Below are 27981 nucleotides of genomic sequence, written 5' to 3' on the forward strand. Positions count from 1 at the left end.
TGCGCTGCCTCCTTGGGTGGCTCCCGGTGCCCTCTCCCCTGCACCCTGTCCTGGGGCAGCTGTCTGGCCAAGGGGGTGTTTCAAAGGCCCCAAGACTCCCCTTGCCTGGCAGTGGGAGAAGCAGGAGCCCTCAAGGCTTAAAGGGAAAGAGCAAGAAGCAGGATGGAGCTGAGCTTGTGGGAGGGGGGGACTCTTGACACTGGTGACAGGCACAGAGCAAAGTGGAAGGTAGATTGGGTGCATGAGACAAGGGTGTGTGTGTGAGAGTTCCTTTCTTTGGACGAGGCACCGGTGAAGGGGGGATCCCAGACCCTCAGAAGGGGCAGGGGGACTTTAGAGAGAGGGGAACCAAGAGAAAGCTTCGCTGAGACCTGGGCAAGGGGAGGCCCGGGGGATGGGGCCCCTTCACGAGGCATCAGTGGCCCAGGAAGCAGAGGTGACTTCGAAGGGTGCAAAAACCAGACCCCACTTGCTGCAGGGGTGGAGCCTAGGGGCACAGGCAGTGTGGTAAAGCAGAACAAAGCTGGCAAGAAGTGGAGGGCGGCAGATAGGACGAGGCCCCAGGAAGTAAGTAACCGGTAGATTCTGAGGGGGAGGGCTTGCGGATGGTGCAGGAGCTGGAGGGTGTAGGCCCCTTCAGGACAGGGCCTCTGCTCCCTGGGAGGACGTGCATGAGGACAGGACTGTGGGAGGGCCCTCTGGGGCCTGAGGCCGGGCAGGAGGATGTAGCTGCGATGTGAGAGGGAAGACCCAGCATCTGGGTTTAAACGGGAACCGTGTCAGCCACCAGGGAGGGGTACAGGAAAGACGGTTTGGGGGCGGGGGCGACAGCTCCGCCCTCCCCACTCCCAGGCCTGCTACTTCAGGGGACCCAGCCAGACCCCTGGGAAAGGGCAGAGGGTTAGAGACCTGTGTGGGTATAACCAAGCCGCCATGAATACGCCCAGCCCCAGACCTTAACTTCTAAAAAGGATCGAGGGAGATTCCTTGGAAAATAGGGATGGCGGCTTATGCCCACCACCTCCCTGCCAGTCCCGGAGAAAGGCAATATGAGAACCCGCGGTGGGAACTGTAGGGACTGGTTCAGAGCCCCAGTTAGAAAGGCGGGGGCGGGCACCGTGGGAGGGAGCAGGAGGCAGCTGTCCTGGCAACCACCCCAGTGAGTGCGAGTGGGCTCAGCAGAAACGGAGCTGGCTTCCCCCTTGCTCGGGTGCCTCGAGGGGAGTGGCCGCGAGGGTGGAGCCAATGGTCCCTCCTCCCACCCCACCCCCAGATTGGAAGCTCCCGGGGCAGGGACACAGACCTATCACTATTGTAGGGAGACCGTTCCTCATCTGGGGACGTGTCTTTTGACTCAAGGGCTGGACATCGCGCTTCTGGGGAGATACTGGGGGTGGGGAATATCCCGAAGTCTGGCCGCAGAGGCGCCAGGGTAATTCCACGCGGACGTGCAGGAGGTGGGAGGAAGCGGAACGCAGCACTCACCGAACGTCCCTCACTAGCGTTGCGCCCGCCCGCACTAAAAAGGGTCGCCCTCCGCTTTGTGCCGGCTACGCCCTAGACCCCATTCCAGTCAGAAGGGTCTAGGGGTTCTCCCTGCGGCCATCAAGGGAGGGCGGGGCGAGGCGAGGAGGATCTAGGGCGGGCCTGCGAGGCCAGTGTCTCTTCCGCTTTCCTTTTGTTCTGTTCAACCGCCGACCAGATTTCACGCGGGTGAGAGGGCGGTTTCCCGGACACATCACCCCCTGCGCCCGTGCCCCCAGGCTCACGGGTACCTTCCTGCGTTACCGCACAGATTGCGCCACGTGGCCTTGACCCCTCTGGCTCCCCACCGGCTCCGGCGGACGCTCCCACAAGTCAATTTGCACGGTGGAAGCGAATGAGTTGCGGGGGTGCCCCGCGGCAGAAGAACCCTGCGCGCCATGCAGTCTCCGCTGGACTGGCCCCCGGTGCCTGGCGCCTTCAGGCCCTCGCCCTTCCCGAACCCTGTGCTGCATGCCCTCCACGGTCTGGCCCGCGCGCTGCTTTTCCCGGCTTACTGGGCCCTGGACCAGCTGCTGGGCTGCTGGGCGCCGATTGCGCGCCCCAGCTGCCTAAAGTGGCTGAGAGCAGCCGCGGGAGCCGGAGGGGCGCTCTTGCTGCTAATGCTCATTGGCCTGCCTTTGGCCCTGCCCGGCCTGCTGCTCTGGCTGCCGCTGCAGGCCTGGCGCCGCCCCTTCTGCTACCAGCCCCCTCCGCAGTGCTGGGCGCCTCCCGCGCCCTGGCGCCCCCCAGCTGAGCCCGTGCGCTGCTTCGGCTTTCTCAGCGCCAACGTGTGCCTGCTCCCCGACGGGCTAGCACGCTTCAGCAACTTGCTGCACACCCAGCGGCGAGCCGAAGCCGTGGGAACTGTGCTACTCGCCGGCCTGCGGCCCTTGCGCTATGGGACTATGGGCTGCAGTCCGCCAGGGACTGGGGCGCCCGGCGGGGTGCTGATAGCCACGGTGCCGGCGGGCCTGGACTTCGTGTGCCTGCAGGAGGTGTTCGATCTGCGCGCGGCGCGCAGCCTGGTGAGCCGCCTGGCGCCCAATCTGGGCCCAGTGTTATACGATGTGGGTACGTTCGGCCTGCAGCCCGGGCCGCACCTCAAGCTGCTGGGCAGCGGGCTGCTGCTCGCATCCCGCTACCCGCTGCTGCGCGCCGCCTTCCGGTCCTTCCCCGACTCTCGTCGCGAGGACGCGCTGGCCTCTAAGGGACTTCTTTCTGCACAGGTAACCGCCCACAGGCAGCGGCGCTCCCGGCCAGGGAGGAGGGGGGCGTGGTGTCGAACGGGCGAGGGTTGTTGGGGCTGTCCGTGGTGTTGCAGGCGCAAGTGGGCATCCTGGACGGGCGCCGCATCGTGGGCTTCCTGCACTGCACGCACTTGCATGCGCCAATTGGTGAGCCCTACAGGTGTGGGCACGTGTGCAGACCGATCCGCCTCTCTGCGTGCGGGCGGATCTCCCTCCCCCACCGTTTTCTTTCACTGCCCCGGACACCGCGAGTTCCTGAGTGCCTGGGTGGGCCCACAGATGACCCGGAATGGCGGGGTGGGGGCGGGTTCTGGTGTGTTCCGGATTGGAAATGACTCCGGGCTGAGCCTTCTTCCACCCCCACCCCCGCTCCCTCAGAGGACGGGCCCCTGCGCTGCAGACAGCTGACGCTGCTGCTGGACTGGGCCGAGCAGTTTGAGGCTGAGAGCCGACACACTGATGAAGTCGTGGCCTTTAGCGTGCTCCTTGGTGACCTGAACTTTGACAACTGCTCGCCAAGTGAGGGGAAGCTGCGGTGGGGCGGGGCGGGGCGAGCGGGCGGCCTGGCCCCGCCCACCTAATGCTGGCCGCCTCTGCAGACCAGGCACTGGAGCAGGAGCACCAGCTTTTCAGCCTCTTCCGGGACCCCTGCCGGCTGGGCACGCGCCAGGAGCAGCCGTGGGCCCTGGGTACGGCGCCCAGGCTGGGGGCGGCCCTAGGGAGGGCTCCGCTGCTGGCGCTCGCGCTGACGGAGTCCACTCCCGCCCTCCCTCAGGAACGCTACTGAGCACTTCCAGGCTCCACCACTCGGTGGCCTGCTCCCCGGAGATGCTGCGGAGGTGAGCGGCCACCTGGGGGCCAGGCACCGCCCGGAACTGAGGGGTGCCCTGGCCTTGATGACACCACACCCCCCCCCCCACAGGGCCCTGGAGAAGGAGGAAGGGCGCCACCACTTCCTGGCAGGCCCTTGCCACGGAAGCCCCCGGGCTGAGCCCTGGCGCGGCCGGCGCCTGGACTACATCACCTACCGGGAAGCTCCGGGAGGCCTGCTGAGTCCAGTAAGTGCCAAAGCTCAGGGCACTGGGCAGGCTGGTGCTGGGACCACCCCCTTAACCTGACTGCCGCCCCCCAGGAAGTAGAACAGGTGACATTCAGCACCGCCCTGGCGGGGCTCACAGACCACCTGGCCGTGGGACTTCGGCTCCGGATTTCGATGCCCTCGTGAGGCACGCACGCACGCAGGCGACGGCGGCGAGGCTGGGTGGAAAGACGGGCAAGGAGGCCAAGTGTGAGCCCGGCGGGTCACAGCGGGAGCAGGACGGCTGAAGGGGTCTTTATTGTGCGCGCCCGCCCTCACACGGCCTCCTGGGCCCTGCGGAACTCGTAGACGCTGCCTCGCTCGGAGAAGGCTGGGGGCTGCGGGGGCGACGCGGGAGGGGAGGCGGGGTCCTCGGGGTCCCCGTAGCCCCCGCCGCCGGGTGTGTGGAGGCAGAACACGTCCTGTGGAGCAGAGCGGCAGGCTCAGCATAGGCACGGCCCCCGCCTACCTCCCGCTGCAGTCCCATCCCCACCGCAGCGCGCCCACAACGCGGGCCTGACGCGTTGAGCCCGGTTTGCCGCCCCCTTTCCTTCGGGAGCCAAATTAAACGGAGTCTCTGGCTATTTTGCAACTCTGTTCCCCTTCTGTGCAATGAGAGCCGCCGGGGGATGGAGGTGGGACGGGACAGATGACCATCCTTACCCCAGGGTACACGGTTACCGACGTCTTCCCGCCCAAATTCACCGTCCGCCCGTCCTTCCGGATCAGTAGGTTTAGGCCGCGGGCACCAGGCTCACCCCCTGCAGTAAAAGGCAAGGCGCGGGGTGGCCCAGGAGGCAGGGAAGAGAGAGGCATGGAGGGCTTGGTAAGGAGATGGGGGGGGGGGGGGGGCCCGGAGGGAGGGAGAAGATGGAGGGGAAACGCGCTGGGCTAGGGTGAGGGAGAGAGACTGGGCCGGTGGCAGGGGGATCGAGGGAGGTGCTCACCGTGGAGGCCGTAGGGCCGGAAGGCGCGGCGTTCGGTCAGTACGGACAGCAGCGCCTCCTCGCGGAACATCAGCTCACGGACGACACCATCGCCGCCTCGGTAGCGGCCGCGGCCCCCCGACCCCGGCCTCAGCTCGAATCGGCGCAGGATGACTGGGTACCTGCGCAGACCAACGGCTCCGCACAGGCGCCCCTGCTCCGCCCCCGGCTGGCTGCCCCGCCCCGCCCCGCTCCCGAGCCCCGCCCACACCTCGCACCTGCTCTCCAGAATCTCCGGATCCGTGATGCGCGTGTTGGTCATGTGGCTGTGCACGCCGCTGCGCCCGTGCCAGCCGGGGCCCGCGCCTGCACCGCCCGCCACCGTCTCGTAGTAGCCCATGTGGGCGTTGCCCAAGGTCACATTGTTCATGCAACCCTGGCAGAGACAAGCCATCACTGCGAGCCGGGGCAGCATCCACTCCCTGAGCGCCCCAGCCCGCAGCCCTCCCCGTCCCCCACCCCCAGCAAACCCTGGAGGCGCCCACCCGCCTGCCGCACCTGGGAGGCAGCGCAGGCTCCGAAGGCGCCCAGGATGACGTCCACCACGCGCTGCGACGTGAGCACGTTGCCGCCCACCACGGCCGCCTCTGGAGACGGGTCCAGGATGGAGCCTTTCGGAATCACCACTTGAACTGGCGTCAGGCAGCCCTGTGCAGCCGGGGGCCAGCTCTCAGAGGCAGTTGGGAGAAGCTCGTCCTCCCACAGCCAGCACCCCTAGGACCCTCAGTCCGTTATTGGGCTGCTGGGCTGACTTCGGCCCAGGCTCACTCCCAGTAACCCGGGGCTTGGGGTCGACCGGCTGACCTCACAGGCAGGACTCGCCTGCGTACCTGGTTGAGCGGGATGTCCCGGCCCACCAGACAGCGCAGGCAGTAGATGAGGGAAGACAGCGTGATGGCCCGCGGTGCGTTGAGGTTGCCCAACACCTCCGGCCCAGTGCCGCTGAAGTCAAACACCGCACTGCCCTGCCCACCCAGAGGGGAGGTCATCAGCCCTGAGGCAGCCGTACCCCAGATACCCCATTCACCCCCTCCCACCGCCCCCGTCCCCGGCAGCCAGACCTGACTCAGGTTTATATGCACGCGAAGTCGGATGGGGGAGCCGTCATCCATGTGGTCTTCTGCAGAGACCTCCAGGGGCAGGCCCCGGGCCTGCCGGGAGGTCCCAAAGGCCCGAAGCATGTCCCGGACAGCCAGCTCAGCGTTTGCCTGGCGGGGATTGTGTTCAGAGGCAGCCATGCCGCCTTCTGGGTGGGCCAGACGCCTCCCTCCCCTACACGCCCATCCACCAGGCGGCTGGCACAGAGTCACCCCCATGCTCTTGCCCCAGGCCCACCTGAATATGGCCCATGTAGGCCTGCACCACGTCCAGACCGTACTGCCCGATCAGCTCCCCCACCAGCTGGATGCCCTTCTGGTTGGCTGCCACCTGGGCTCGGAGGTCCGACAGGTTGTCGTGCAGGTTCCGGGTGCCGCTGCAGCCGGGAATCTTGCCTGGAGCCCGCAGGGCCTCTGTGACCGCTGGATGTGTAGAGTGCCCACTAAGCCACTGTCCGGCCTGGGGGCTGCCTGCTCCACACCTGCTGTGCCTCTGCTGGCACTGTGGGCCCCCCATGCGGGCCCTTCACAGCCCTGCACAGCCCCGCTGACTCCCTCCAGTGCCCTGAAGACCCACAGCTTCCTCCCAGCTGCCGTACCTGCTCCTTCCCACACCTCAGCCGCCCCACAAACAGCCCAGGATGGGGCAGGCAGCGGGGCCAGGGAGGGCCATGTGTGGCGGGCACATTTGTCCCTCGGCAAAGTCCCCTCCCTCCTTCATTTCCTCGTGTCCTGCCTCCCCACCTCCTGGACCCACTTTTTATAGGCTTTCTTCTGGGCCTCCCTCTCTGTCCCCAGGAGAAAAACCACTTCCCTTAACCATCCCCCATTCACACTGCCCTCAGCCCTGTGGCCCCACTGGCTGGCCCACAAGCCAACTGCTTTGAAAGACCATTCGTGTGACCCTCTGTGCAGCAACCCCACCCCCCCCAGACCGGGGAGAAGACTCCAGCGTCCCCCCCAGCAGAGCAGGTCCCAGCCCAGGGGCCGTTCCTCTCTTCGGGAAAGCCCCGCTCAGGCCAAGGTCCTCCCTGAAGCTCCCTCTCTAGGTTCACTGGGCCCTCTGCCAGGTTCCTGTGCATGCCCCTCCCATGCCCCCCGCCCTCTGCCCTCACCCCAGATTGACCAAAGGAGCAGCCAGACCTAGGTCACTCTGTTCGTGTCCTTGGCAGCCTGCGGCTCTATCACACCACCCTCCACCCTGCCCACACCACCTCCTCCGACTCTGGGGTGCCCCCTGGGCCCGCAGAGGCCGACGGCCTCAAGCCTGCCGTGTGTTTCCCGATGCCCCTCCCTCCCGGGCCTCACTGCCGCTCTGTCCCACCTTCCCCGCAGCTGCTGTGTGCCCATCGGAGCCAGAGCCTCCGTCCTCCAGCTGTTGGTCCTCAACTGTCCCCCTCACCCCCGAGTCCCATCAGTACCAACACTGACCTCCAAAACAGCTGTCTCCACCCCACCCTCACTCTGCCCAGCTTGAGGCTCTGCATCACCCAGTGCAGACCAAGTACAGATTGGAAACACCTCGAAATAGGCTCCTCGCCATTCTGCACCCAGTCCCGTCAGTGTCCTGGCCACCTCCACAACCCCAAACCCACTGAGGCCTTCCTGGGCCCAGGCAGAACTCATCTCGGGGCCTCTGGTCATCTCTGAGAGGTGTTGCCACCCGGCCCCCCCAGCTTTGAGCCAGACCGAGGCCGGCAGGCCGCATCCCAGGCCCACTGCCGCTCACCCTCTTCCTGGAAAACTCCTCCCTGAACGAGCTTGAAGGACAGAAAGACAGCACCCTCCTGCTGCAGTGTGGTGGAGTGCGGGGGCATGGAGCCCGGGGTGATGCCCCCGATGTCTGCGTGGTGCCCGCGGCTGGCCACGTAGAATACGGGCCGGGCCTGTCCTGGCCAAAACACCTAGGAGCGGAGGGGCGCCGTCAGCCGCATGGCCTCCCTGCCCCCCAAGGTTCCCGGGCAGCGGCCCTCACCGGCGTGATGACGGTCAGGTCTGGCAGATGGCTGCCCCCTGCGCTGGGGTGGTTGCTCAGCAGCACGTCACCAGGGTGGAGGTCAGCCCCCAGATGCCGGATCTGAGGCCGGGGCACAGGGTGAGAGTGGGGAGGAGATGGGGGCGGGGGGGGGGGGGCACATGCGCAGGGCAGGGAGAGGGGCCCGCAGACCTGGAACTGCACGGTCTCCTGCATGGCGCCCAGGTGCACAGGGATGTGGGGGGCGTTGGAGACCAGCCCCCCGTCGGGCCCGAAGAGGGCGCAGGAGAAGTCCAGGCGCTCCTTGATGTTGGTGGAGATGGCCGTGCGCTGCAGGATGCGGCCCATCTGCTCTGGAGGCACAGAGTGACCAGGCACCGCGGGCCCCACCCCACCCCACCCACAGCTCGCCCTGGGTACGGACAGCCAGGACCAACGAGAACCTGGGGCCCCACGTCAGTCCGCCCTGCCAAGCGCGGAGAGAGCCTGGTGCCCCCAGCGCGACGCTGCTCAGACCGGTCCGCAGGCCGAAGGCAATCCCAGAGCACAGGGCTGCTGGTAGGAGGAGGGCCGCGCTCCTCCCAAGGTCTGCTAGTGCAGGGGCCCGTGCCATCCCAGCGCCAGGGCCACAGCGCCCGCCCTGTCGCCAGCCAAGATTCTGCTTCTGCCCCTTCCCCCAGGGGACACTCTCTGCGCCCACCTCTGCCCCGTAGGCAGAGCCTCCACCGGACACTGCAGGCAGCAGGGCCCAGGGCAGGCGGCGGCACTCACCAGCGATGCTCATGAAGCGGTGCGAGAAGATGGACAGGTGGATGGGGTCGAGCTGGGCGCCCACCGTGCTGGGGGCCTCAGCCCCCACAGAGATGCGGATGTCCCCGGTCTCGGTCACCTCTGCCTGGCAGCCGGGCTCCACCAGAATGGTGCTGGGGGCAAGGCCAGACCACAGTCCCAACCAGGGCGCCCCCCCCAGCCCCAGTCCAGGGCCCATCCCAGCCACGATGGGACCCCAGAGTCCCTCAGACTCCTGCAGCCTTGGGCCAGAACCCCCCGCCAGGGCCCCACAGCCCACTGGGGCCCCTGCAACTGTAGCCCCAACCCACACCCCCACGGCCCCACGCGGCCAGGCCTCAGCCTACCTGTTGCTGTCAATGATGAGGCAGGGCCCCTGAAGCTTGTGCCCATAGGCCAGCTCTCCCAGCAGGTACACGGGGGTCTCCTGGTAGCCCCCCTCGAAGTAGCACTGGGTCATCTGAGGAGGTGGGCGAGTGAGGCTGCAGGTCCAGCACCCGACCCCGGGACTCCCCGTCGAACAGGTGCCTGTGCACCTGGCGGTGTGGGTGGGTGTTCCCAGGCAGGGCCACCAACCTTGTCGACCCGGGGAGGCCCAGTCTGGGCTTTGGGGACGTCCTCCAGGCGAAGGCCGCTGCGGCCGGTGCCCCGCACCCGCACATCGTCCACCACCACCGGCCGGTCGGGGATGATGAAGCCGAACTCCCGCATGTACCTGCACCCACCGACCCAGGGGGCCATCAGGGCAAGACGGCCAGGCCCGCGGGCCCCCCGCCAGGGCTCCCGGGACACGAGCCTGCCTACCTCTCCACGAACGCTGCCCCGAAGTCGCCCGCACGGGGCGAGCGGGCGGTGGCCGGGTGCTGGTGGGCGGACACCATCAGGGCGCAGTCTGTGCCCTGGTAGCGCAGGTGCAGGAAGCTCTCCGTGCTGATCTGGGACCTGTCGTGGTCACCAGGCCCGCCTGTCACACGGGGCACCCTGCGAGGCCGCCCGTCCCGCCTCCCCGAGCCTCACAGGCCATCCTCCCTGAGCGCTGCCCGAGGGCGCCCGGCCCCCTCTGGGGGGGCAGGCATCAGACTAGCCCGCGGCTCACCCGGGGTGCCGCCAGCCCAGCCCTCTCTGCCCCGCCCGGCCCGGCCCCGGAACCCCACCTGGGGAAGCCCTGGGCCCGAAGGGCGTCCACACACTGCTCCTCCAGCCGGCTCAGCCTCCGGTCCAGCTGCACGAAGGTCTCCGGCGCGTAGGGCAGGGAGCAGGGCTCCTGTGCCTCGTGCACCACGTCTGCCAGCGCCAGCCCCAGCGCCGACAGCAGCCCGCTGTGCCTGAGGGCACGGGGCCGCCGGGCGATGAGGGCCGCCCCCCGAGAGGGGTCCCCCAACCCCAGGTGACGTGCCCCACGCCCAGACACACCTGTGAATGTGTACAGTGTCCATGCCCAGGGCCCGGGCGATGGCACAAGCGTGCTGCCCGCCAGCTCCCCCGAAGCAAGCCAGCACATGTGCCGAGGGGTCATGACCTCGTGCCTGGGGAGCCAGAAGAGGGTCAGGGGCTTAATTTACCCTGCCGGGCTCCCAACCCCTCCGCTCCACGGGGCTGCCTCAGTGGGAGGGGTGGGGCAGGGTCGGGAGGCCAGGGCGGAGGTGGGTGTACCTGCGTGAGGGCGCGGATGGGCCGGCACATGGCCTCGTTGGCTACGCGCACAAACCCCATGGCCACCTCCTCCAGGCTCAGCGGGGAGGCCGGAGAAGGCCCATTGGTCAGAAAGCTGTTGATGTCGGTGGCCACAGCCTCCAGGGCCTTTCGGGAGGCCTCCGGGGACAGTGGCTGGTCCTCTCCCGGCCCAAAAATGCAGGGGAAGGAGGCGGGCAGCAGGCGACCCAGCACCAGGTTAGCATCCGTCACTGTCACGGGGCCCCCTGGGAGGTGTGCACGGTGTGGGGTTGGGGGCTGGGATTGGGGACCGGGGGCGGGCAGTGGGATGAGGCTCAAGAGGTGGGGGCGGGGGCCGGGGCAGCATGGAAGGGTCCTGCAGGCAAGTCCGGCTCTTACCTTTCCGGTAGCAGGCAGGGCCTGGGTGGGCCCCTGCAGACTCCGGCCCCACCACAAACAGGCCGGACCTTGGGGGAGGGAGGACTGTAATTGGAGGCAGGTTGGGAGGCGGGCAGGGGGTCCCAACCGAGGTGGGGGAGCTGACCTGAAGAAGAGGCGGGAGCCCCCACCAGCTGCCACTGTGTTGATGTCCAGCTGGGGCGCCTGCAGGGTGACTCCCGCTGTGCTGGCCTCAAAGACGTGCTCAAACTCCCCGGCGTAGCGGCTCACGTCGGTGGACGTGCCTGGGGGTGGTCCGGGGGTGAGGAGTCACCCCGCAGGCCCGGATGCCCAGCGTGGCCCAGCCTGGCTGCAGAGCCCCACCCTGGGGCCCATCCTTCTGCCCTCGTACCTCCCATGTCGAAACCGATGACGGGCTGGCCGCCCTCTGCCTGGTAGGTGGTGGCAGAATAGCCAACCACCCCCCCGGCGGGGCCGGACAGCACGGCCCGGGAGCCGCTGAAGGAGTCCATGGGCGCCAGGCCGCCGTCGGAGCGCATGAACAGCACCTGCACGTCCTGCGGGCGGGCGGGCGGTGGTGAGGGGCCGGGTGCGCACGGGGCAGCGGGCACGGGCGGGGTGGGGGGCTCCTCACCTTGAGCTGGCCCTGGAAGCCCCGGCGGAAGCCCTGCACGTAGCGCTGGATGGCAGGGGTGAGGTAGGCGTCGGCGCAGGCCGTGTGCCCGCGCGGCACGATGCGCACCATGGGCATGGCCTCCGAGGACAGCGACACATGGGTGAAGCCCAGCTCCCGGGCCAGCGCGCCCACCTGCTTCTCGTGCTGGGCCCACCTGAGACAACGGCCCAGAGGGCTGCACCTCCCACCGCCGCCCCCCACTCAGCCCTGGCCCCCGCCCTCGCCCTGGCCTCCTGCCCGGGCGGCTCCCCTGCCCCGGCTCCCGCCCACACTCACGTGTAGGAGTGCATGAGCACCACGGCCAGGCTGCGGATGCCCCGGGCCAGCAGCCCCTCCAGCTTCCCACGCAGGCCCCCCAGGTCCACGGGCCGCTGCACCTCCAGCAGGTCCCCTGTGCGGCCTGTGGGGAAGCCGTCGCCACCCATCAAAGACCCATGAGACCCTGCCGCCCCCAGACCCCAACTCCCAAGGCACACACCTTTGACAGGCGCCCCAGTGCCTGGCTCCCCACGATACAGCACCACACGCTCATCCACCTCCAGCACCTCTTCGTACAGCACCTCAGGCATGGGCACGGCCTGGGGGCGGGCAGAGGCTCAGAGGAGGCCCAGGCCTGGGGGTCCTCGCTGGGGTCCTGCGTGGGTGGGCAGTGCAGGCGAGGGGATATGTCCCAGCAGGCCAGTGGACAGGCCCAGGAGACAGTCAGAAGTGTGGCCCCAGCACAGCCCACCCAGGGGGCAGCTCTCTGCCCCCGGGCACCTGAAGGTGGCCTACTGCCCTGCCCCAAGAGCACCTCCCTCCTCCAGCAGTGAGGTGAGGGGTGGGGTGGACTCCCACCCCTCACCCTGATCAGGCTGGCTTGGGCCGCCTCACACCTGGGGTCCGGGACAGGGCACAGTGGCAGACAGGAGCAGCACAAGTGACCACTCTGAGTGCTGGGGAGGACACAGGGTTCTGCGTCCCGGAACCTCCTCTCTGCCCCTTCGGTGGCCTTGGGCTGGCTCTGACCCTCCAAGGACTGCCCACCTCGGGGGACCCAGCCACCTGCTGGCATAGGTGAGCTCACCAGGTCAAAGAGGTCCTCGCGGGCCTGGGTGCCCACGTGCAGCAGGTCTCGAAAGCCACGTGTCACCAGCAGGGCCACCCGCTCCCCCCGCCGCTCCAGCAGTGCATTGGTGGCCACTGTGGTGCCCATTCGGATGCTGGCGATGCGACTGGTATCCAGGGGCCGGTCCCTTGGCAACAGCATGCCCCCCTCCTGGGAACCACAGGGTCAGTGTCAGGCCTCTGACCCTGGGGTCCCTCCCCACCCCACAGCCCTGCGTGGCCACCTGCTCCAGGATGCGGCGAATGCCTTCAGTGGGGGCGTCCGCATAGTTGGCAGGGTCCTCCGAAAGCAGCTTCAAGACCCTCACATGCCCCCTGGGGCACTGGGCAAAGACATCTGTGAAGGTGCCTCCCCTGTCGATGGCAAAATGGAAGCGCCCCTCGGGGCTGCCCATGGTGGTGGGGCTGGAGTCCAGCAGTGACTCTTCCGGCTGTAGTCCTGGGAGAACTGGGCAGAGGCAGGGGGCATCAGCAGGGAGGTGGGCTCACCACAGGTGGGGTGGGGGCAGAGCTGGGATGGGGGATTCCCCATCAGGCCCAGGAGGGGCTTTTGGAGGAGCCAGAGCTGCAGGGCAGTGCTCAGAGGGCAGCCTGAGGCAGGGCCGGAGCTGCTCAGGTTGGGGCGCCAGGCCTAGGACCCCATTTGGGGCCGAAACCCGGGCCTGAAGCAGGCTTCCAAGAAGGCGGGCGCCGCCGGGAGCCCTGACCTGGGGGTCTGCGTTCCTTTAGCAGGAGGGGGCACGGGGCTGGAGCAGGTGAGGGGAGCTCCACTTCCCAACGGCTCGACCTTTGGGCCAAGGCCTGTAGGCCACGGGACCTGCCGGAGCCTGCGCAGGCGACGGGGCGGGGCCAAGGTCCGGAGCTCTGCGTGCGGAGCGAGGACGCTGCGCCCTGGAGGGAGGTCGCGAAGGTCCAGGTCCCGGGCCCACCTGGCCTAGTGGCTCCGCGTCTCTCGCCGTGGGTGCAGGCTGCACTGCATGCCTGTGCGCGCCCGGGCCCGGAAGCGGGCCCGCCCCCTGCGTGACAAGTCCGGGCGCTCCGGGTCTGGCGTCCCGCTCGGCCTGCCAGGAGCCGCCCCCGCCCTCCGCGCGGAGCCACCCAAGGACAGCTAGTGGGAGCCTTTCCAGCCGGATCCCGGACGGGGCGGGGCTGCGGCGCGGTGCCGGCGCATCCCCTCCCCCGCGGCCCGCCTCCAGACACCTCGGTCGTCAGGCTGTGCGCCGCCTGCCACCCACTCGAGTCTCCCCTTCACTCTGTGCGGCCAGAGGCCCCAGAGCGTGGTGCTAATGCCACGAGGTCTGGGGTCACCTGCCACTTGCCTGTTCCAGGGCAGCTGCCCATTTGCAGCTGCTCTGGCCAAACCTCCTGCGCCCCCTTGGATGGAGTCCCTACTTCGTGCGCCCCACCCCAACCTGCCACAAGCCTCTCATCACTTCAGCCTTCAACACGGCCGTCCAGAGCCCACCGCTCTCCACTGGCCTGCCCTCGGCTCGCCGTCACGTCCACCCCAGCCCGTCCCCCGTCAGTCAAGGAGCCAGGGGTGGGGGACCACAGAGCCTGACCCTCAGGCTCCCTCTGCCCGGCGACGCCCTCCTGGTCCGGGTCTACCCTCCACTCCACCACCACTGGCCTCAGCACACCCAGCCCACTGCCACCTCAGGGACTTTGCATGGACTGCCCACCTGGAAAACTCCACCCCAGCCTTGTGTCTCCCACGCTTCCGTTCAGCTCTGGTCCAGTGCCACTGTCTCAGCGGTGCCACTTTCTCTCGGCTGCGCCTACTAAAGGAGCGGCCCCTTTGCCTGGGCCCCTGCTTTGTTCAAATTCCTCCGGAGTGCACAGCACAGTGTAGCCCCTGGGGCAGGGGCTTCCCCCTCCCTTCCACTGTCTTGGCACAAAGCAAGCCCCTGAGTAGAGCCCCTGCAGGCCCTGTGCTGCTCACCCCTCTCGGCATCCTTGAACTTGATGGTTTTGCGCCGGGGCAGTCGGGGGCCGGAGGCCACCTCGGCCAGGAGCCCAGAGCTGCAGAAGCCCAGGGAGCTGCCCCGGCTCCTGAGCGCCAGCTTCAGCTCCTGGTTCTCCTGGATCAGCTGCACGAGCCGCCGCAGCTCCTCGTTCTCCTGCGCCAGCCGCTGGATCTCGTGCCGCAGACCCTCGTAGCTGCTGAGGAGGGCCATGCCCGGCATTGTTGGGGGCGGCAGATGCCAGCGGCAGCCGGCCGGCCAGGAACAGCAGACCCTGCCATTGTGAGGTCAGCGCTGCCCCTGCCCCCACGCCTTGGCTGCATTCCATTCCAGGGCTCAGCAGTTCCAACCTCTCGGAGCAGAGCGTACAGGACCTCTGACCTCCAGACTCCCCCCAGGACCAGATGATTAGCGAATCCAGCCTGGCCCCAGGCTTTGGGGTCCCTGTAGGAAGGCCCCTCCTGGAAGACAGAAGCTTCTTCATCGCAGCCCAGCACAGGTGTGTTGCAGGGAGGGTGGTCTAGATCCAGGCATCCCCACCTGCCCACCTGGGCGCTCAGGTGGTGGGCTGGGTGGCTGGGCGCAGTGTCCAGGCGGCTAGGGCCAGCACAGCATCTGAAGGGTCTAGAGCAGCAATTTTCAACCGTTTTCACCTCATGGCGTATATGCACCAATTACTAAAATTCTGGAGCACACCCAAAATATTTTTTTACCCATCTGACAGAAAACAGGTGTAATTTTTATTCATTCACAATGGATGGGTATTGTGTTGATTGTTGTCCATTGTATTTGACCATCAGATATGGCATGCCTGAAAAATTCTTGCAGCACACAGGGTGAAAATTGCTGGTCGAGACAGTGGGCGTGTGAGCTGCCGTGAGGGAGGGGCACCGGCGCAGCAGCAGTAGGAGCTGCACAGCAGTGGCTCGGGAGCTGGGCTCAGGGGCAGGGAGGGGTGGGCTGCCGGTCATGTTAGCCTGGAGCAGGAGGCCGAGAGAGGGACCGGGTGGTGCTGGGTGTGTCCAGGGTGCAGAGAGGGGCACTTTCACATGGAGGGCAGGCGCCCTGGACGAGGCCCCGCGCTCAGGGCCTCCTCCTCAGGGTGGGCCGCGGGCAGGCCCATGAGGGGTCTGAGGACGGCAGATTCCTGGGGGCAGAGGAGCCACCCCTAAGGCCAACATTTGGGTTTACAGTTTACAAAATATAAAGAAATGCCCTGGCTGATGTAGCTCCATGGATTGAACCCCAGCCTGAGAACCAAAGGGTCACTGGTTTGATTCCCGGTCAGGGCACGTGCCTGGGTTTCGGGCCAGGTCCCCAGTGGGGGGCACTCGAGAGGCAACAACACATTGGTGTTTCTCTCCCTCTCTTTCTCCCTCCTTTCTCCTCTCTAAGAGTCAATAAATAAGATCTTTTTAAAAATTATGCCTAAAGAAAAGAACTCTCTTCTTTCATGCAGCCTGTCCTGCAACGGGACAGTTCCGCACAGTTGCCCACCGAGAGCCCCCCCCTTCCTTTATGATTACTGTTTATGTCACACCAGCAGCCCCCCTTCGTCGGCCTGCTCGGTGCAGTGTCCACTCAACAACAAGCAGCTTCTGCCGGGGTGGGCGTGCCCCTTCCCCACATGCTTTTGTGCGGCACGGTGACCTCAGTGGGGACTTCTCACGGGTGCTGACTGTGGAGGGGCCGCCTCTGAGAGCCGCGTTCCGGGGGCTAGGAGACAGCTGCACTGAATCTCGATGGAAATAAGGACCATTTTAATGGTGCTTCTAATTAGGAAAGAATCCTATTTCTAGGGGTTGTGGGGTAGAGTCTTTCTTTTGTTTTGTTTTGTTTTAGGATTTTATTTGTTTAAGGTGGGAGGTGGGGATGGGTGAATGAGGGGGAAATGGTGGCAGGAAATTGGTGGTGGGGAAATGGAGATGACTATACTTGAACAACAGGTTTTTTTTCTTTAAAGATTTTATTTATTTTTAGACAGAGGGGAAGGGGGGGAGAAAGAGAGGGAGAGAAACCTGAATGTGTGGTGGCCTCTTGCGCACCCTGCACTGGGGAACCTGGCCTGCAGCCCAGGCATGTGCCCTGACTGGGAATGGAACCAGAGAGCCTTTGGTTTGCAGGCTGGAGTTCAATCCACTGAGCCACACCAGCCAGGGCTGAACAACAATTTTTTAAAAAGTTTGTATTTATAACCTGGCTGGCTTGATTCCCAGTTAGGGCACATGCCTGGGTTGCAGGCCACGGCCCCCAGCAACCGCACATTGATGTTTCTCTCTCTCTTTCTGTCTCCCTCCCTTCCCTCTCTAAAAATAAATAAATAAAATCTTTAAAAACGTTTGTATTTATTTATTTTAGAGAGAAGGGAAGGAAGGGAGACAGAAAGGGAGAGAAACATCGATGTGAGATACATTGATCAGTTGTCTCTCACATGCCCCCAACTAGGGACCTGGCCCACAACCCAGGCACGTGCCCTGATGAGGAATGGAACCAATGACTTCTCAGTTCTCAGGCTGGCACTCAACCCACTGAGCCACACCAGCCAGGGCAACCAACAGGTGTAGTTTTCACTGTGGCCACTTGCTCCACAGCAGTAGGAAACTAACACAGCCTCCCAGGTGAAGGAAGCTCTCAGGACCTGATGCTAAAAGGGGCAGAGCTGATGCACTCTGAGACCTGGGGCGGGGCCTCAGTGACTGCTGGGTGAGCTTGCCCTCCCAAACTCCCACGAGCCCTCTGTCCCGACAGAGGCAGTCCCTTCCAGTTGCCGGAGGAGGTGGCAGAGGCCTCACCCACCTGAGATGTAGATGGCCGCCCGAAGAGGAATGTGCTGCTCACGCCCCAAGGGGGGCCCGTTTCTCATGCCACGCGGTCTGAACTGGCCGTGGGCCTCATTTCGGACCAGAGGAATGTGACGGAAGTGGCAGTGCCTTGACTGTGAGAGGCCCGGCAGGAGCAGATCTCCCATGAGGCCTGGGTGACCCTCTCTCCCTCTGGATACTGACCGAAGGACATACAGCATTTATTCAAGGAGGTCTACTAAGTCTTGGTAAGAACAAGCATCTGGCATTCAAATCAGAACCTGCTTCCTCCCATCCCAAATCCATGTCCTGAAACCTCTACTCCAAGAGGGTTAAGTCTAGATCACGGGACTTCCAGTTGCAGGGTGGAGGGAAGGCCTACCATCCCCCTCAACGCCCACCTGCAGGTCAGGCTTCCGCCCTGCCCCCAGCTCCCCCAGCCCCTGCCCAGGTTGGGAGGCAGGATGGAAGGCCTAGCAGCGCCCCAGCGAGGCTGAGTGTGGTATTGTAGAAGACAGTGGACAGTTTAGTGGTGAGACATTATGAAATTACCAGTTAACAAACTACCACAAACTTGAAGGCTTAAAACAACAGACTTTTATTCTCTTTTGGTTCTGGAGGCCAGACGTCCAAGCTGAGTCTTATGGGCTGAAATCGAGGTGTCAGCAGGAAGGGTTCCTTCTGGAGGCTCCAGAGAATTCACTCCCTGCCTTGTGTAGCATCCAGTGTGCCTTGGTTTGTGGTGACATCCTTCCAATCTCTGCTTCCAAGGGCACCCTGCCTTGTCCTGTAACCAAGTACTCCTTGCTTCTACCTTAAAAAGATACTCTTGATCACACTTGGGGCCCACCGGGATAATCCCAGACAGTCGACCCGTCTCAAGGTCCTAGACATAATCACATCTGCAAAATTCCTTTGCCTTATAAGGCACATTCACAGCCTTTGGGGATTAGAACCTGGATATCTTTGGAGGGTGTTCTGCAGCCTGTTACACTGGCTGCACATGGGACACACTTGAAATCTTTCCCTAACCACACTCTGGTCCATCAGCAAGGGCGGTGCCTCACTGGCTCAGGGAGTTAAAGCACAAGCGTTACCCAACGGGGGGGCTGAACCGTAAGCTGGGCTGACCAACATATGACTTCCAGGACACCAGGCTTAAACCTAAGAACTGGGGGTGGGGGTGAAAGGTGACATCAGAAGTTGCATGCTGTAGAGGAACTGACTTCACAGCGCTGGCCGGGACAAAACAGTAGGCTTGTAAACTGACAAAACAGCAGCACCAACACAGCAAAGGAATGATTGGCTAATTAGAATCCAGAGCCCCTGTAACAGATCATCTAAAATGTCAAGTTTTCAACAGAAAATTTTTAAAAACATGCAATGGAACAGGTTAGTGACAGGGGCACAGGAGATGTCGGCAATTGTAACTGCTATTGAAAGGACCCACCTTTCGGATTTGCACATACACCACTCACCGGTCAGTGGCAGGATGCATCCTGGAATGCCCACACCGTTGGGGTTCAAGCAGCCAACAAAATACTGAGTTCCACAGAATTATGTAGACGGATTTCATCGGGTTATTTTTTTAGTGAAAAACTAAGTGTATGAAATGACCCCATTAAAAAATAACCTGAGTTCCAAAAGCTACTGTCTGCACACGTATTTGCGTATAATTTGTATGTAGTTATGTGAGCACGGAGAAACACATGGAATTCACCATTTATAAGGATAAGTGAAATAGGGGGAGGGGCGTGCGGACAGAAGAACCAAGCCATCGTGAAAAATTAAAATTGCTCTAAAAAGGATGTGACCATGTGCATGCATAGTACAAATGCATGTGTCCATTTTCAAGTGCACAAATGTGAACACTAAATGGTAAGAAAAGAGGAGAGAGTGTGTCTCAGCTTGGGCGAACGGATGCATTTACGCCCGCGAAACTCCAAGGGGACTCCCGGATCCAGAGAAGCAAAGGCGAGCCGGGCGCGGCCGACCAGGGCGGCGTGGGACCCGGGGATTCTGCCCCCAGCGCCTCTCCACCCCGGCGGCCGCGGGGAACGCGCTGTCCCCCGGGACCAGCCCGCCGCGGGCCCCCGGAGCCGGAAGTGAAGGAAGTGGCGCCGCCGGGAACTGTAGTTCTCTGAGCCCGGAAGTTGGGCACCGGGCGGCCTGGAGCCGTCGTTCTAGGTCGGAAGTAGGGAGGCGGACGGCGGAAAACCGTGGACCCCCGGCAGGTCGGAAGTGGGGGCGTCTAGTGTGGATCTGCGGGAGGCGGAAGCGGCTCAGGCTGCCCGGCGGCATGGCGGGGTTGGAGCTCCTGTCGGACCAGGGCTACCGAGTGGACGGGCGGCGCGCCGGCGAGCTGCGCAAGATCCAGGCGCGGATGGGCGTGTTCGCGCAGGCCGACGGCTCCGCCTACATCGAGCAGGGCAACACCAAGGCGCTGGCCGTGGTCTACGGGCCGCACGAGGCGAGTGGACTTGGCGCTAGCCGGGCGATCTGCGGGGTGGGCGGCCGCCGCCGGGCTGAGCAGAGGCTCTGGGGGCGGCCGCCCGCGCACGTCTCCGGAGTGCAAGCCCAGACCCTTGCACTGTGATGCACGGTGGTCCCTGCCTTTTTCATCTGCCTCTGACGCTTGCACCCTCCACTCCTCCCTCCTCTACCTCAAAGTCCCAGGCGCGCTCCCGCTCGTTTCTTCACCTCTCTACTCCGACTTCACGGTCTGGATGGCGCCTCCCAAACCACCTTATCCACGTGCCATGTCCTGTACCCTGCAACTACACGCTCCCCTGCCTTTCTGCACCTGTCACCTCAGACACCAATTTAACTTCTCTTTTCTCATCTTGGTCTGCCCACTAACATAAGCTCCGTGAGCACAGAGACTTGATATAAAATCCCTTAGTTTTATTGCCAGCTTCCAGGGCTGTAACAAAGCCTGCCAACACAGGCACTGAAAAAATGTTGCTCCGCGCATGAGTCTGGGAGCCCAGCTTTCCTGGGGGAGCGAGCTAAGAGAGGACAGACCAGAGGGAATAGAAACAAGCACGGCACCTCTGCAGAGCAGAAAGGCCGCTGGCGGGGGAGATGGAGAATGATTCTAAATGAGCTTGAGAGGTTTCTGGGGAGGCACAAACTTGGGGCTTTGTGACCAGAGGTAAGATTTAGGGTTCTATCTGGTGGGAAGCCTTTGGGAGTACGTGGCTGTGGAGAGGAAACAGACTGGCTCTGGCTACAAATGGAAAACGGGTTGGCAGGGGAGGCAGCAAGGGTGGCAACAGGGAGGCCTGTTAAGAGAGGTAAGACCCAGAGGTGATGGTGGCTTACAGACTGATCAGGTAGCCCTCTGTCAGGCCCTGTTTTGGAGGTAGTTGCACTTGTTGAGATGTTAGAAGGAGAGGAAGGAGAGGGGCAGAGGTTCGGGACCGGAGCCAGAGGAAGGGCCAGTGCGAGCTGAGAGAAGTGGGCCGGGCTCACGTGTCCTTTCTCCCCCAGATCCGGGGCTCCCGGGCACGAGCCCTACCAGACAGGGCCCTGGTAAACTGTCAGTACAGTTCTGCGACCTTCAGCACAGGCGAGCGCAAGCGGCGGCCACACGGGGACCGGAAGTCCTGCGAGATGGGTCTGCAGCTGCGCCAGACCTTTGAGGCAGCCATCCTTACACAGCTGCACCCACGGTCCCAGATCGACATCTATGTGCAGGTGAGCAGGCAGCAGCCTTCACCCTGGGGAGAGGAGGAAGATGGAGGGTGTGAGTGGGGGTGAGGGTAGGCAGCCTAATGGACTGATGCCACTGGGGTGGGGTCCTGGCAGGTGCTGCAGGCAGATGGTGGGACCTATGCGGCTTGTGTGAATGCAGCCACGCTGGCAGTGCTGGATGCTGGGATACCGATGCGGGACTTTGTGTGTGCCTGCTCAGCTGGCTTCGTGGATGGCACAGCCCTGGCGGACCTCAGCCACGTAGAGGAAGCAGCAGGTGGCCCCCAGCTGGCCATGGCCCTGCTGCCGGCCTCAGGCCAGATTGCACTGCTTGAGATGGATGCCAGGCTTCATGAGGACCACCTGGAGCGGGTGCTGGAGGCCGCTGCCCGGGCCGCCCGAGATGTGCACACCCTTCTGGACCGTGTGGTCCGGCAGCATGTACGCGAGGCCTCTATCTTGCTGGGGGACTGAGCACCCTGCCACCCCTGCCCAGAATAAAATGCACACACAGTCCACTGCACTTTGATCTCCCCACAGTAGTTCAGAGCTTGGCCTGGTGCTGGCTTTGGGGGGTGACTAGGACCTTCCACCACACGTGCACTGCCAGCCTCGGGATCATAGCTCTGGAGGAGAAGGTGCGGAGGGTTTGACCCTGGGTGCGGAGAGCGGCTCGCACCCAGAAAGGCTCAAGGCAGCGGAGCAGTGAGGTGCGGCCTGGCAGACGGGGCCAGGCCATCAGATTGTGGAGTCTGTTATTCTCGCCCCAGCCTGTGCGTGGCCCTGAGCACAAGGGCCGAGGTGGCACTCGGCTGGCTGTGGCTACCCACCCTGGAGACTGGGCAGTGGGCCTGTCCCACATCCTGGGGACTATGACTTCGACCAAATGGCCCTTTTCCCCCTAAAAACTCTGGGTCTGTCCTACCTACCTTGGGCCCCAAAAGTACAGACACACCTGGAGTTTTCTCGCTTCAGCCCTGACCCACCCTCAGTGGGACACAGACACCCCCTCCATCTGCTCTCAGGCCTGCCTGAGCCCTGACCGCCAGCCCCTGCGATCTACATCCAGAGTCTGCTTCTCCCCTAAAGTCCTGGGCACCTCCCGGTCTGGACAGGAGTGCTCCGCTGCTTCTCCGAAACCCGTTTTGGCTGGTAGTGCCATTTACATCTTCCTCCCTGCGGTCCTCTGACCCCGAGGGTGGGTTCTTGCTGTGACTCCACTGAAGCGCCCACGGCCATTTTTGGCGACCGACATCCATAGAAATGAGTCTGCCCGGGTCTTGGCCTCCCAGCCCGCAGGAGCCCCCTTCTGACCACTCCACCGGCACTCAGATCTGTCATGTCCAGTAGCAGCACCTTCAGGACTTCCTCCGGGCATCCGTGCTCTGGTCGCTGCCTCCGGCTTCCGCCCACCTGCCCAATTCACCCTCTTCTGATTCGCCTAAGAGCCTTGAGCCGGAGCTCTCCTCGCGCCGACTGGCCGCCACGGCGGGCCGTGGTCCTTACTGCCCTTCAGCACCGCGAACTGCGGCCCCGAGAGCCCAGCCCCTAGAGTTCGCGTCACACCCACCCGCCTCGATCCTGCGCGGAGGCCGTGCCGGGCAGGCTGCTACTGCGCTTGCGCGGCAGCGCGAGGGCCGCCGGGACCGGAACTGCGGGCGGGCGCGGAGCCCGGCGGGCGCGGAGGGGTGCGCCGGGCCGGCCGTAGCTGGCTGCGGGAGCGCGGCCCCGGAGCCGTGCCTCCATGGGCCTCCTGTCGGACCCCGTGCGCCGGCGCGCACTCGTCCGCCTCATTCTGCGCCTCAACGCGCCGCTCTGGTGAGGGCGGGGCCCGAGGGTCTGGGGCTCGCGGGCGTTGCTCGGGGCGTCAGGCCGGGGTCAGCTCCCGCGTCCGGCGTCGCTGGTGCCGGGACTGCGCGTCTAGCTCCCTCAGACGCGCCCGCTCGACCCCCGGTGTGGACGACAGGCCGGGGGCCCGGGGCCGGCTGACGCCCCGCGGTCTCCTCCGCCCCCTCTCCCCGCAGCGTGCTGAGCTACGTGGCGGGCATCGCCTGGTTCCTGGCGCTGGCCTTCCCGCCGCTGACCCAGCGCACGTACATGTCGGAGAACGCCATGGGTTCCACCATGGTGGAGGAGCAGTTTGCGGGTGGAGACCGGGCCCGGAATTTTGCCCGGGACTTCGCTGCCCACCGCAGGAAGTCGGGGTGAGCGGTGGAGCCGCGGGTATCGGGGACACGGGTGGTCAAGGCCAGGGAGCTCTACTCAGAGGCTGTCCCGTGTCTCTAGGGCTCTGCCAGTGGCGTGGCTGGAGCGGACTATGCGGTCAGTGGGGCTGGAAGTCTACACACAGAGTTTCTCCCGGAAACTGCCCTTTCCAGATGAGATCCACGAGCGCTATGTATAGTGGGGGCGAGGGGTGCCTGGGACCCAGAAGCTCCTTGAGGGGGTGGCTTGGGGCCAGGGGAAAATCCTAGTGGGCATTCTGTGGCGGAAGGGGGAGAGGCTCCAGCCAAATAAGGGTGGGGTCGTGCTGAGACTTCCCCACCAATGCTGCTCGCAGATGGTTTCAGGCACCAACGTGTACGGCATCTTGCGGGCCCCACGCGCTGCCAGCACCGAGTCTCTGGTGCTCACCGTACCCTGTGGCTCTGCGTCTACCAACAGCCAGGCTGTGGGGCTGCTGCTGGCCCTGGCTGCCCACTTTCGGGGTGAGTCACAGAGGCTATTCCTAGCAAGGGTGTGTTTCGCCACTGCCTCAGGCCCTGCTGATCCTGCTTCTGGCCTCCAGGGCAGATTTACTGGGCCAAAGACATCATCTTCCTGGTGACAGAACACGACCTGCTGGGCACGGAGGCTTGGCTCGAAGCCTACCACGACATCAATGTCACCGGTGGGTGCTCTTGCCCTTCCCTGGCCCCTCTCTCAGGCCACTGTCCTCACCAGCACCCATTGGCAGCTCAAGCATCTGCTCTTACAGGCATGCAGTCGTCCCCCCTGCAGGGCCGGGCTGGGGCCATCCAGGCAGCTGTGGCCCTGGAGCTGAGCAGCGATGTGGTCACTAGCCTTGATGTGGCTGTGGAGGGACTCAATGGGCAGCTGCCCAACCTTGACCTGCTCAACCTCTTCCAGACCTTCTGCCAGAGAGGAGGGCTGCTGTGCACGCTGCAGGGCAAGGTAGGGCTGCCTGCCTGGGGGGTGTGGGGCCTGGGGGCGGTGGTATCTGACCCTGCCTCCAAACCCTCAAAGTTGCAGCCCCAGGAATGGACATCGGCAGACGGGCCGCTGCAGGGCCTGCAGACGCTGCTGCTCATGGTTCTGCAGCAGGCCTCTGGCCGCCCCCACGGTCCCCACGGTCTCTTCCTGCGCTACCGCGTGGAGGCTCTGACCCTACGTGGCATCAACAGCTTCCGCCAGTACAAGTATGACCTGGTGGCCGTGGGCAAGTAAGTGGCTCTGGTCCCCTCTTTCCCTGCTCAGGACAGGATGGGGTGCCTAGGGCCCTGGCCAGCCTTGACCCTGTCCCTCTCTGGCAGGGCTCTGGAGGGCATGTTCCGCAAGCTCAACCACCTTCTGGAGCGTCTGCACCAGTCCTTCTTCTTCTACCTGCTCCCTGCCCTCTCCCGCTTTGTCTCCATCGGCCTCTACATGCCTGCTGCTGGCTTCTTGCTCCTGGTCCTCGGCCTCAAGATATCCTCTGCACCCCCCCATGCACCTGTGGCTGGCCTCAGGTCTCCTCCACTCTAGGCTGAGGAGAGACCCCGTCCTCGGGGTGAGGGAGTGGGGGTGAGCCCTGGGTCCCCCACCAGGCAGACCCCACCACACCTCTTGTCAGGGTCCTTGACTAGGTAACGCCCTGGAACTGTGGATGCAGCTGCACGAGGCCGGAGTGGGGCCTAAGGATGCTGGGGCGGCCTTTGGACCCAGTCCTCCCCTACCCCCAGCACAGGTGACGACCCCCCCACTCTGCCCCTAGGGTGGGCTTCTAGACTCCCAGGAGGTGGTTGCTGCTGCCACTCAGTCTTAACTGGTGGGGGTGGTGAGGATCCTCGGCCTTGCCTGGCCCCAGGGTCCATCTCCAGCCACCCGTGTGCCCCCGCAGGGTATGGGACTGGCTTCCCTCGTGGCGCCCTTGCTGATCTCACAGGCCATGGGCCTGGCCCTCTATGTCCTACCTGTGCTGGGCCAGCACGTGGCCACCCAGCACTTTCCCGTGGCCGAGGCTGAGGCTGTGGTGCTGACACTGCTGGCCATCTATGTAGCTGGCCTGGCCCTCCCACACAACACCCACCGGTGAGGAGCTGGGCTGGGTGGGCACCGGTAGGGGGCACCCTGGACACACAGGCAGCTGACTGAGCCCCTTGCCTTGCAGTGTGGTGAGCACAGAGGCCCCAGACAAGGGCTGGATGGCACTGAAGCTGGTGGCCCTGATCTACCTGGCACTACAGCTGGCCTGCATCGCCCTCACCAACTTCTCACTGGGCTTCCTGCTGGCCGTCACCATGGTGCCTGCTGCCGTGCTCACTAAGCCCCATGGCCCCCGGTATGTGTTGGTCAGCCCCCTTGCCACCCGCAGGGCCTATGCCCCTCACCACAGACTCACCCTCACATAGTACCCTTCCACCCCAGTTGGTGCCTGTGCCCCCAACTCAGAGCCCACCTGACCCCGCTTCTCCGCCCAGGCCGCTCTATGCTGCTCTGCTGGTGCTGACGAGCCCAGCAGCCACACTCCTGGGCAGCCTGTTCCTGTGGCGGGAGCTGCAGGAGGCACCGCTGTCGCTGGCTGAGGGCTGGCAGCTCTTCCTGGCGGCACTGGCACAGGGTGTGCTGGAACACCACACCTACGGCGCCCTGCTCTTTCCACTGCTGGCTCTGGGCCTCTACCCCTGCTGGTTGCTCTTCTGGAATGTTCTCTTCTGGAAGTGACGTCGGGTTGCCCTATAGCATGAAGACTGCAAATAAACCAGTATTTTGCCTCAGCTGTCCTGGGGCTCCTGGCCTGCTGTCCCTGGTCTGTGTGGGCCCCGGGTCCTGAGGGGGAGAGGCTCTGCCTGCAGGGCGTGGCATTCCCGCACAGCCCCTTCCTGGAGGGCACTGCCCTGACCCACTTCCTGGACGGCACCTCTCCGGCCAGCCCCAGGGGTCTCTGTGCATCCCAGCCCGGTGCTGTGGGGGGTGCAGTGCTGGGGAAGAGGAAACAGTGGGCAGGGCTCAGGGGTCTGACAGGAGCGGAAGCAGGCAGAGACCTCCCGGTGCCATTGTACTTGGCGCTGGGGCTGTGGGGCTGGAGCTGGGGCCCTGCAGGGGAGGCTGGGGTGAGGGATGGGGGCCCAGCCAAGGCCAGGACCTCCGTGTGGACTTGGGATGGAGCAGAGAGGAGCATCCAGCCCAGCTTCCTTGGAGCTGAACCAGGCCAGGTGCCCACTGTGGGCACGGTGGGGGAGCCCACCCGGCACCCCCCAGAAGCAGGCACTCTGTGGGGTCACACGCAGTGCCCCCGGGGAGGACACTGATGGGCCAGCACAGAGAAGTGCTTATTGTTCCGAGACCCCCAAAAGGAACTGGGACAGCAGTGTCATCTATGGAGGGAAGAAAAGCAACATCATGTCAGGCTGGGGAAGCTCTCCTCTCAGGAAGGCGAGGTGTTCCTGCCAGCACCCTAAGGGCTAGTGAGTGTAGCCCTCACCAGCCTGTGTTCTCCACAGAGCTGCGCCTCCTGGGGGATCAACTCCAACCATGTCCTTGCAGTGCCGCCTGTGCCCTGACAAGCCCCCAGCCCCTTGTGGGGCTTGTCTTTCGTCAGCTGCTCCTGGTCCAAGGGGGGGGGGGGGGGGGGCGGGCATCGGCTGGCACAGCCACAGGGTCAGCACCCAGAGGGGTTTTCTTGGAGCCTCTCTCCAGAGGTCCCTGCTGGTCCCCTGTTAAGGGGGCATTTGCACTCTGACCTGCATCGTGGGCATCAGGGTGGGGCGAGGGTGCCAGAGACCCACTGTGACTAGCAATCTGTCTTTGGCCTGCTGGTCCCCGAGGTGCTAGAACCTCTATTCACTTTCTATGTGGAACAAGGGTCCTCAAGCTTCCACCCCAGGAGCACCTCCCAGGCTGGCCTCTCTAGGTCCCTCCCCCAGTCTGCCCAGTGCCACGTGTCTGTGGGCCTCCTGTCGTCCAAGGCAGGCGGACATCCCACTTTGTCAGGGCCTCTTGTAGTAGTCTCTGTCCCTGTGGGCTGGCATCTAACACAAAACCCCTTCCAGCCAGACTTTGGCCTCAATCAATCGCCTTTAACTGGACTTAGGCAGTCACTTGAACACAAGTCATGAAAAGACACTAAGTCATGGAACATACAAGTGGGGACCAAAGCTAAAAGACCGTCTTGCCCTGACTGGTGTGGCCCCGGGGGTTGGGCATCATCCTGCAAAACAAAAGGTCACCCGTTCGGTTCCCAGTCAGGACCCATGCCTGTGTCACAGGTTCAGCCCCCAGTTGGGCGGGTACAGGCAACTGATCCATGTTTCTCTTTCCTCTCCCGCCCCCTTTCTAACAATAATGTAGAAACAAAAACAAAGGTCATCTCACTTGTGTCTGAGCTAACCTGTGCGGGATTCTCCGGGGCTGCACACAGGAGCGGAAGGGGGACCGTGGGAATGACAAAGCTCACCTGTCGGGGAGGCGGCGTTTCTGTTCTGATTTTCATGGTCACCTGGCTTTTTCTTTTTTTTTAAGCCAGGTGGTAAAGATGTAGGTCAGATGTAAAAGGGACGAATATAAAACCCCGAACTTTCCTCTGAAGATGTGTGGCACAGTAGCAACTGCTCCCCCAACACCAGTTCTTAGTCAAAGAGCCCCACTTTTGACTGGAGCACAGGCCACCCCCAAATAAGGACACTCCCAGTCGGTCTGCAGCCAGGTGTCACCGCGTGACTGCGCTGTGGCTGATAGGAAATGAGCAGCAGCTTCAAGGGCAAACTCTGCATGAGACCTCACGCAGCCTA

At 64.1% G+C, this 27981-nt stretch overlaps 4 protein-coding genes across 6 annotated transcripts; 3 read left to right on the plus strand and 1 right to left on the minus strand.

Moving 5' to 3' along the window:
- The first annotated feature begins 1231 nt into the window (after positions 1-1231).
- Positions 1232-4058, plus strand: LOC114514555 (sphingomyelin phosphodiesterase 3). Its single transcript, XM_028533753.2, has 7 exons — positions 1232-2750; positions 2846-2918; positions 3150-3290; positions 3371-3460; positions 3547-3610; positions 3694-3829; positions 3904-4058. The coding sequence occupies exons 1-7, from the start codon at positions 1923-1925 to the stop codon at positions 3994-3996; spliced, it is 1425 nt and encodes a 474-aa protein (XP_028389554.1). The 5' UTR covers positions 1232-1922; the 3' UTR covers positions 3997-4058.
- Positions 4059-14725, minus strand: OPLAH (5-oxoprolinase, ATP-hydrolysing). 3 transcript variants are annotated; one of them, XM_028533705.2, is made up of 27 exons: positions 14474-14725; positions 12756-12979; positions 12491-12682; positions 11903-12002; positions 11701-11824; positions 11383-11578; positions 11140-11305; positions 10894-11032; positions 10749-10816; positions 10350-10615; positions 10110-10222; positions 9851-10021; positions 9501-9638; positions 9273-9411; positions 9044-9156; positions 8679-8830; positions 8100-8260; positions 7908-8009; positions 7662-7836; positions 6171-6355; positions 5897-6043; positions 5666-5800; positions 5334-5483; positions 5054-5211; positions 4797-4957; positions 4513-4610; positions 4059-4271 (listed from the first exon to the last, which is right to left on the minus strand). In XM_028533705.2, the coding sequence occupies exons 1-27, from the start codon at positions 14715-14717 to the stop codon at positions 4125-4127; spliced, it is 4164 nt and encodes a 1387-aa protein (XP_028389506.1). In that variant the 5' UTR covers positions 14718-14725; the 3' UTR covers positions 4059-4124. The 3 variants fall into 3 exon arrangements, with proteins under 3 accessions (XP_028389506.1, XP_035887478.1, XP_035887479.1); XM_036031585.1 differs by lacking the exon at positions 14474-14725 and adding an exon at positions 13461-13557; XM_036031586.1 differs by lacking the exon at positions 14474-14725 and adding an exon at positions 13319-13451.
- Positions 14726-19439: 4714 nt separating this feature from the next.
- Positions 19440-21515, plus strand: EXOSC4 (exosome component 4). The gene is made up of 3 exons (XM_028533780.2): positions 19440-19766; positions 20789-20995; positions 21107-21515. The coding sequence occupies exons 1-3, from the start codon at positions 19596-19598 to the stop codon at positions 21464-21466; spliced, it is 738 nt and encodes a 245-aa protein (XP_028389581.1). The 5' UTR covers positions 19440-19595; the 3' UTR covers positions 21467-21515.
- Positions 21516-22612: 1097 nt separating this feature from the next.
- On the plus strand, positions 22613-25970 carry GPAA1 (glycosylphosphatidylinositol anchor attachment 1). Its single transcript, XM_028533723.2, has 12 exons — positions 22613-22810; positions 23017-23196; positions 23279-23390; positions 23553-23700; positions 23781-23882; positions 23970-24166; positions 24239-24435; positions 24526-24679; positions 24843-24938; positions 25092-25282; positions 25362-25532; positions 25672-25970. The coding sequence occupies exons 1-12, from the start codon at positions 22737-22739 to the stop codon at positions 25913-25915; spliced, it is 1866 nt and encodes a 621-aa protein (XP_028389524.1). The 5' UTR covers positions 22613-22736; the 3' UTR covers positions 25916-25970.
- Positions 25971-27981: the final 2011 nt, after the last annotated feature.

Source organism: Phyllostomus discolor, chromosome 7, assembly GCF_004126475.2.
Source record: "Phyllostomus discolor isolate MPI-MPIP mPhyDis1 chromosome 7, mPhyDis1.pri.v3, whole genome shotgun sequence".
NCBI classification, from domain to species: domain Eukaryota; kingdom Metazoa; phylum Chordata; class Mammalia; order Chiroptera; family Phyllostomidae; genus Phyllostomus; species Phyllostomus discolor.

Bases quoted from the DNA above. Each gene is read 5' to 3' on its own strand.
- LOC114514555 (XM_028533753.2), top strand. From the start codon at position 1,923: ATGCAGTCTCCGCTGGACTGGCCCCCGGTGCCTGGCGCCTTCAGGCCC. The intron at 3,461-3,546 runs GTACGGCGCCCA...GCCCTCCCTCAG, and splicing joins GGAGCAGCCGTGGGCCCTGG to GAACGCTACTGAGCACTTCC. The intron at 3,611-3,693 runs GTGAGCGGCCAC...CCCCCCCCACAG, and splicing joins TCCCCGGAGATGCTGCGGAG to GGCCCTGGAGAAGGAGGAAG.
- OPLAH (XM_028533705.2), bottom strand. From the start codon at position 14,717: ATGCCGGGCATGGCCCTCCTCAGCAGCTACGAGGGTCTGCGGCACGAG. The intron at 9,412-9,500 runs GTAGGCAGGCTC...CGGTGGGTGCAG, and splicing joins GGGGCAGCGTTCGTGGAGAG to GTACATGCGGGAGTTCGGCT. The intron at 8,010-8,099 runs GTCTGCGGGCCC...CCCCGGCCTCAG, and splicing joins AGGAGACCGTGCAGTTCCAG to ATCCGGCATCTGGGGGCTGA.
- EXOSC4 (XM_028533780.2), top strand. From the start codon at position 19,596: ATGGCGGGGTTGGAGCTCCTGTCGGACCAGGGCTACCGAGTGGACGGG. The intron at 19,767-20,788 runs GCGAGTGGACTT...TTTCTCCCCCAG, and splicing joins TGGTCTACGGGCCGCACGAG to ATCCGGGGCTCCCGGGCACG. The intron at 20,996-21,106 runs GTGAGCAGGCAG...GGGTCCTGGCAG, and splicing joins AGATCGACATCTATGTGCAG to GTGCTGCAGGCAGATGGTGG.
- GPAA1 (XM_028533723.2), top strand. From the start codon at position 22,737: ATGGGCCTCCTGTCGGACCCCGTGCGCCGGCGCGCACTCGTCCGCCTC. The intron at 23,391-23,552 runs GTATAGTGGGGG...TGCTGCTCGCAG, and splicing joins ATGAGATCCACGAGCGCTAT to ATGGTTTCAGGCACCAACGT. The intron at 25,283-25,361 runs GTGAGGAGCTGG...CTTGCCTTGCAG, and splicing joins CTCCCACACAACACCCACCG to TGTGGTGAGCACAGAGGCCC.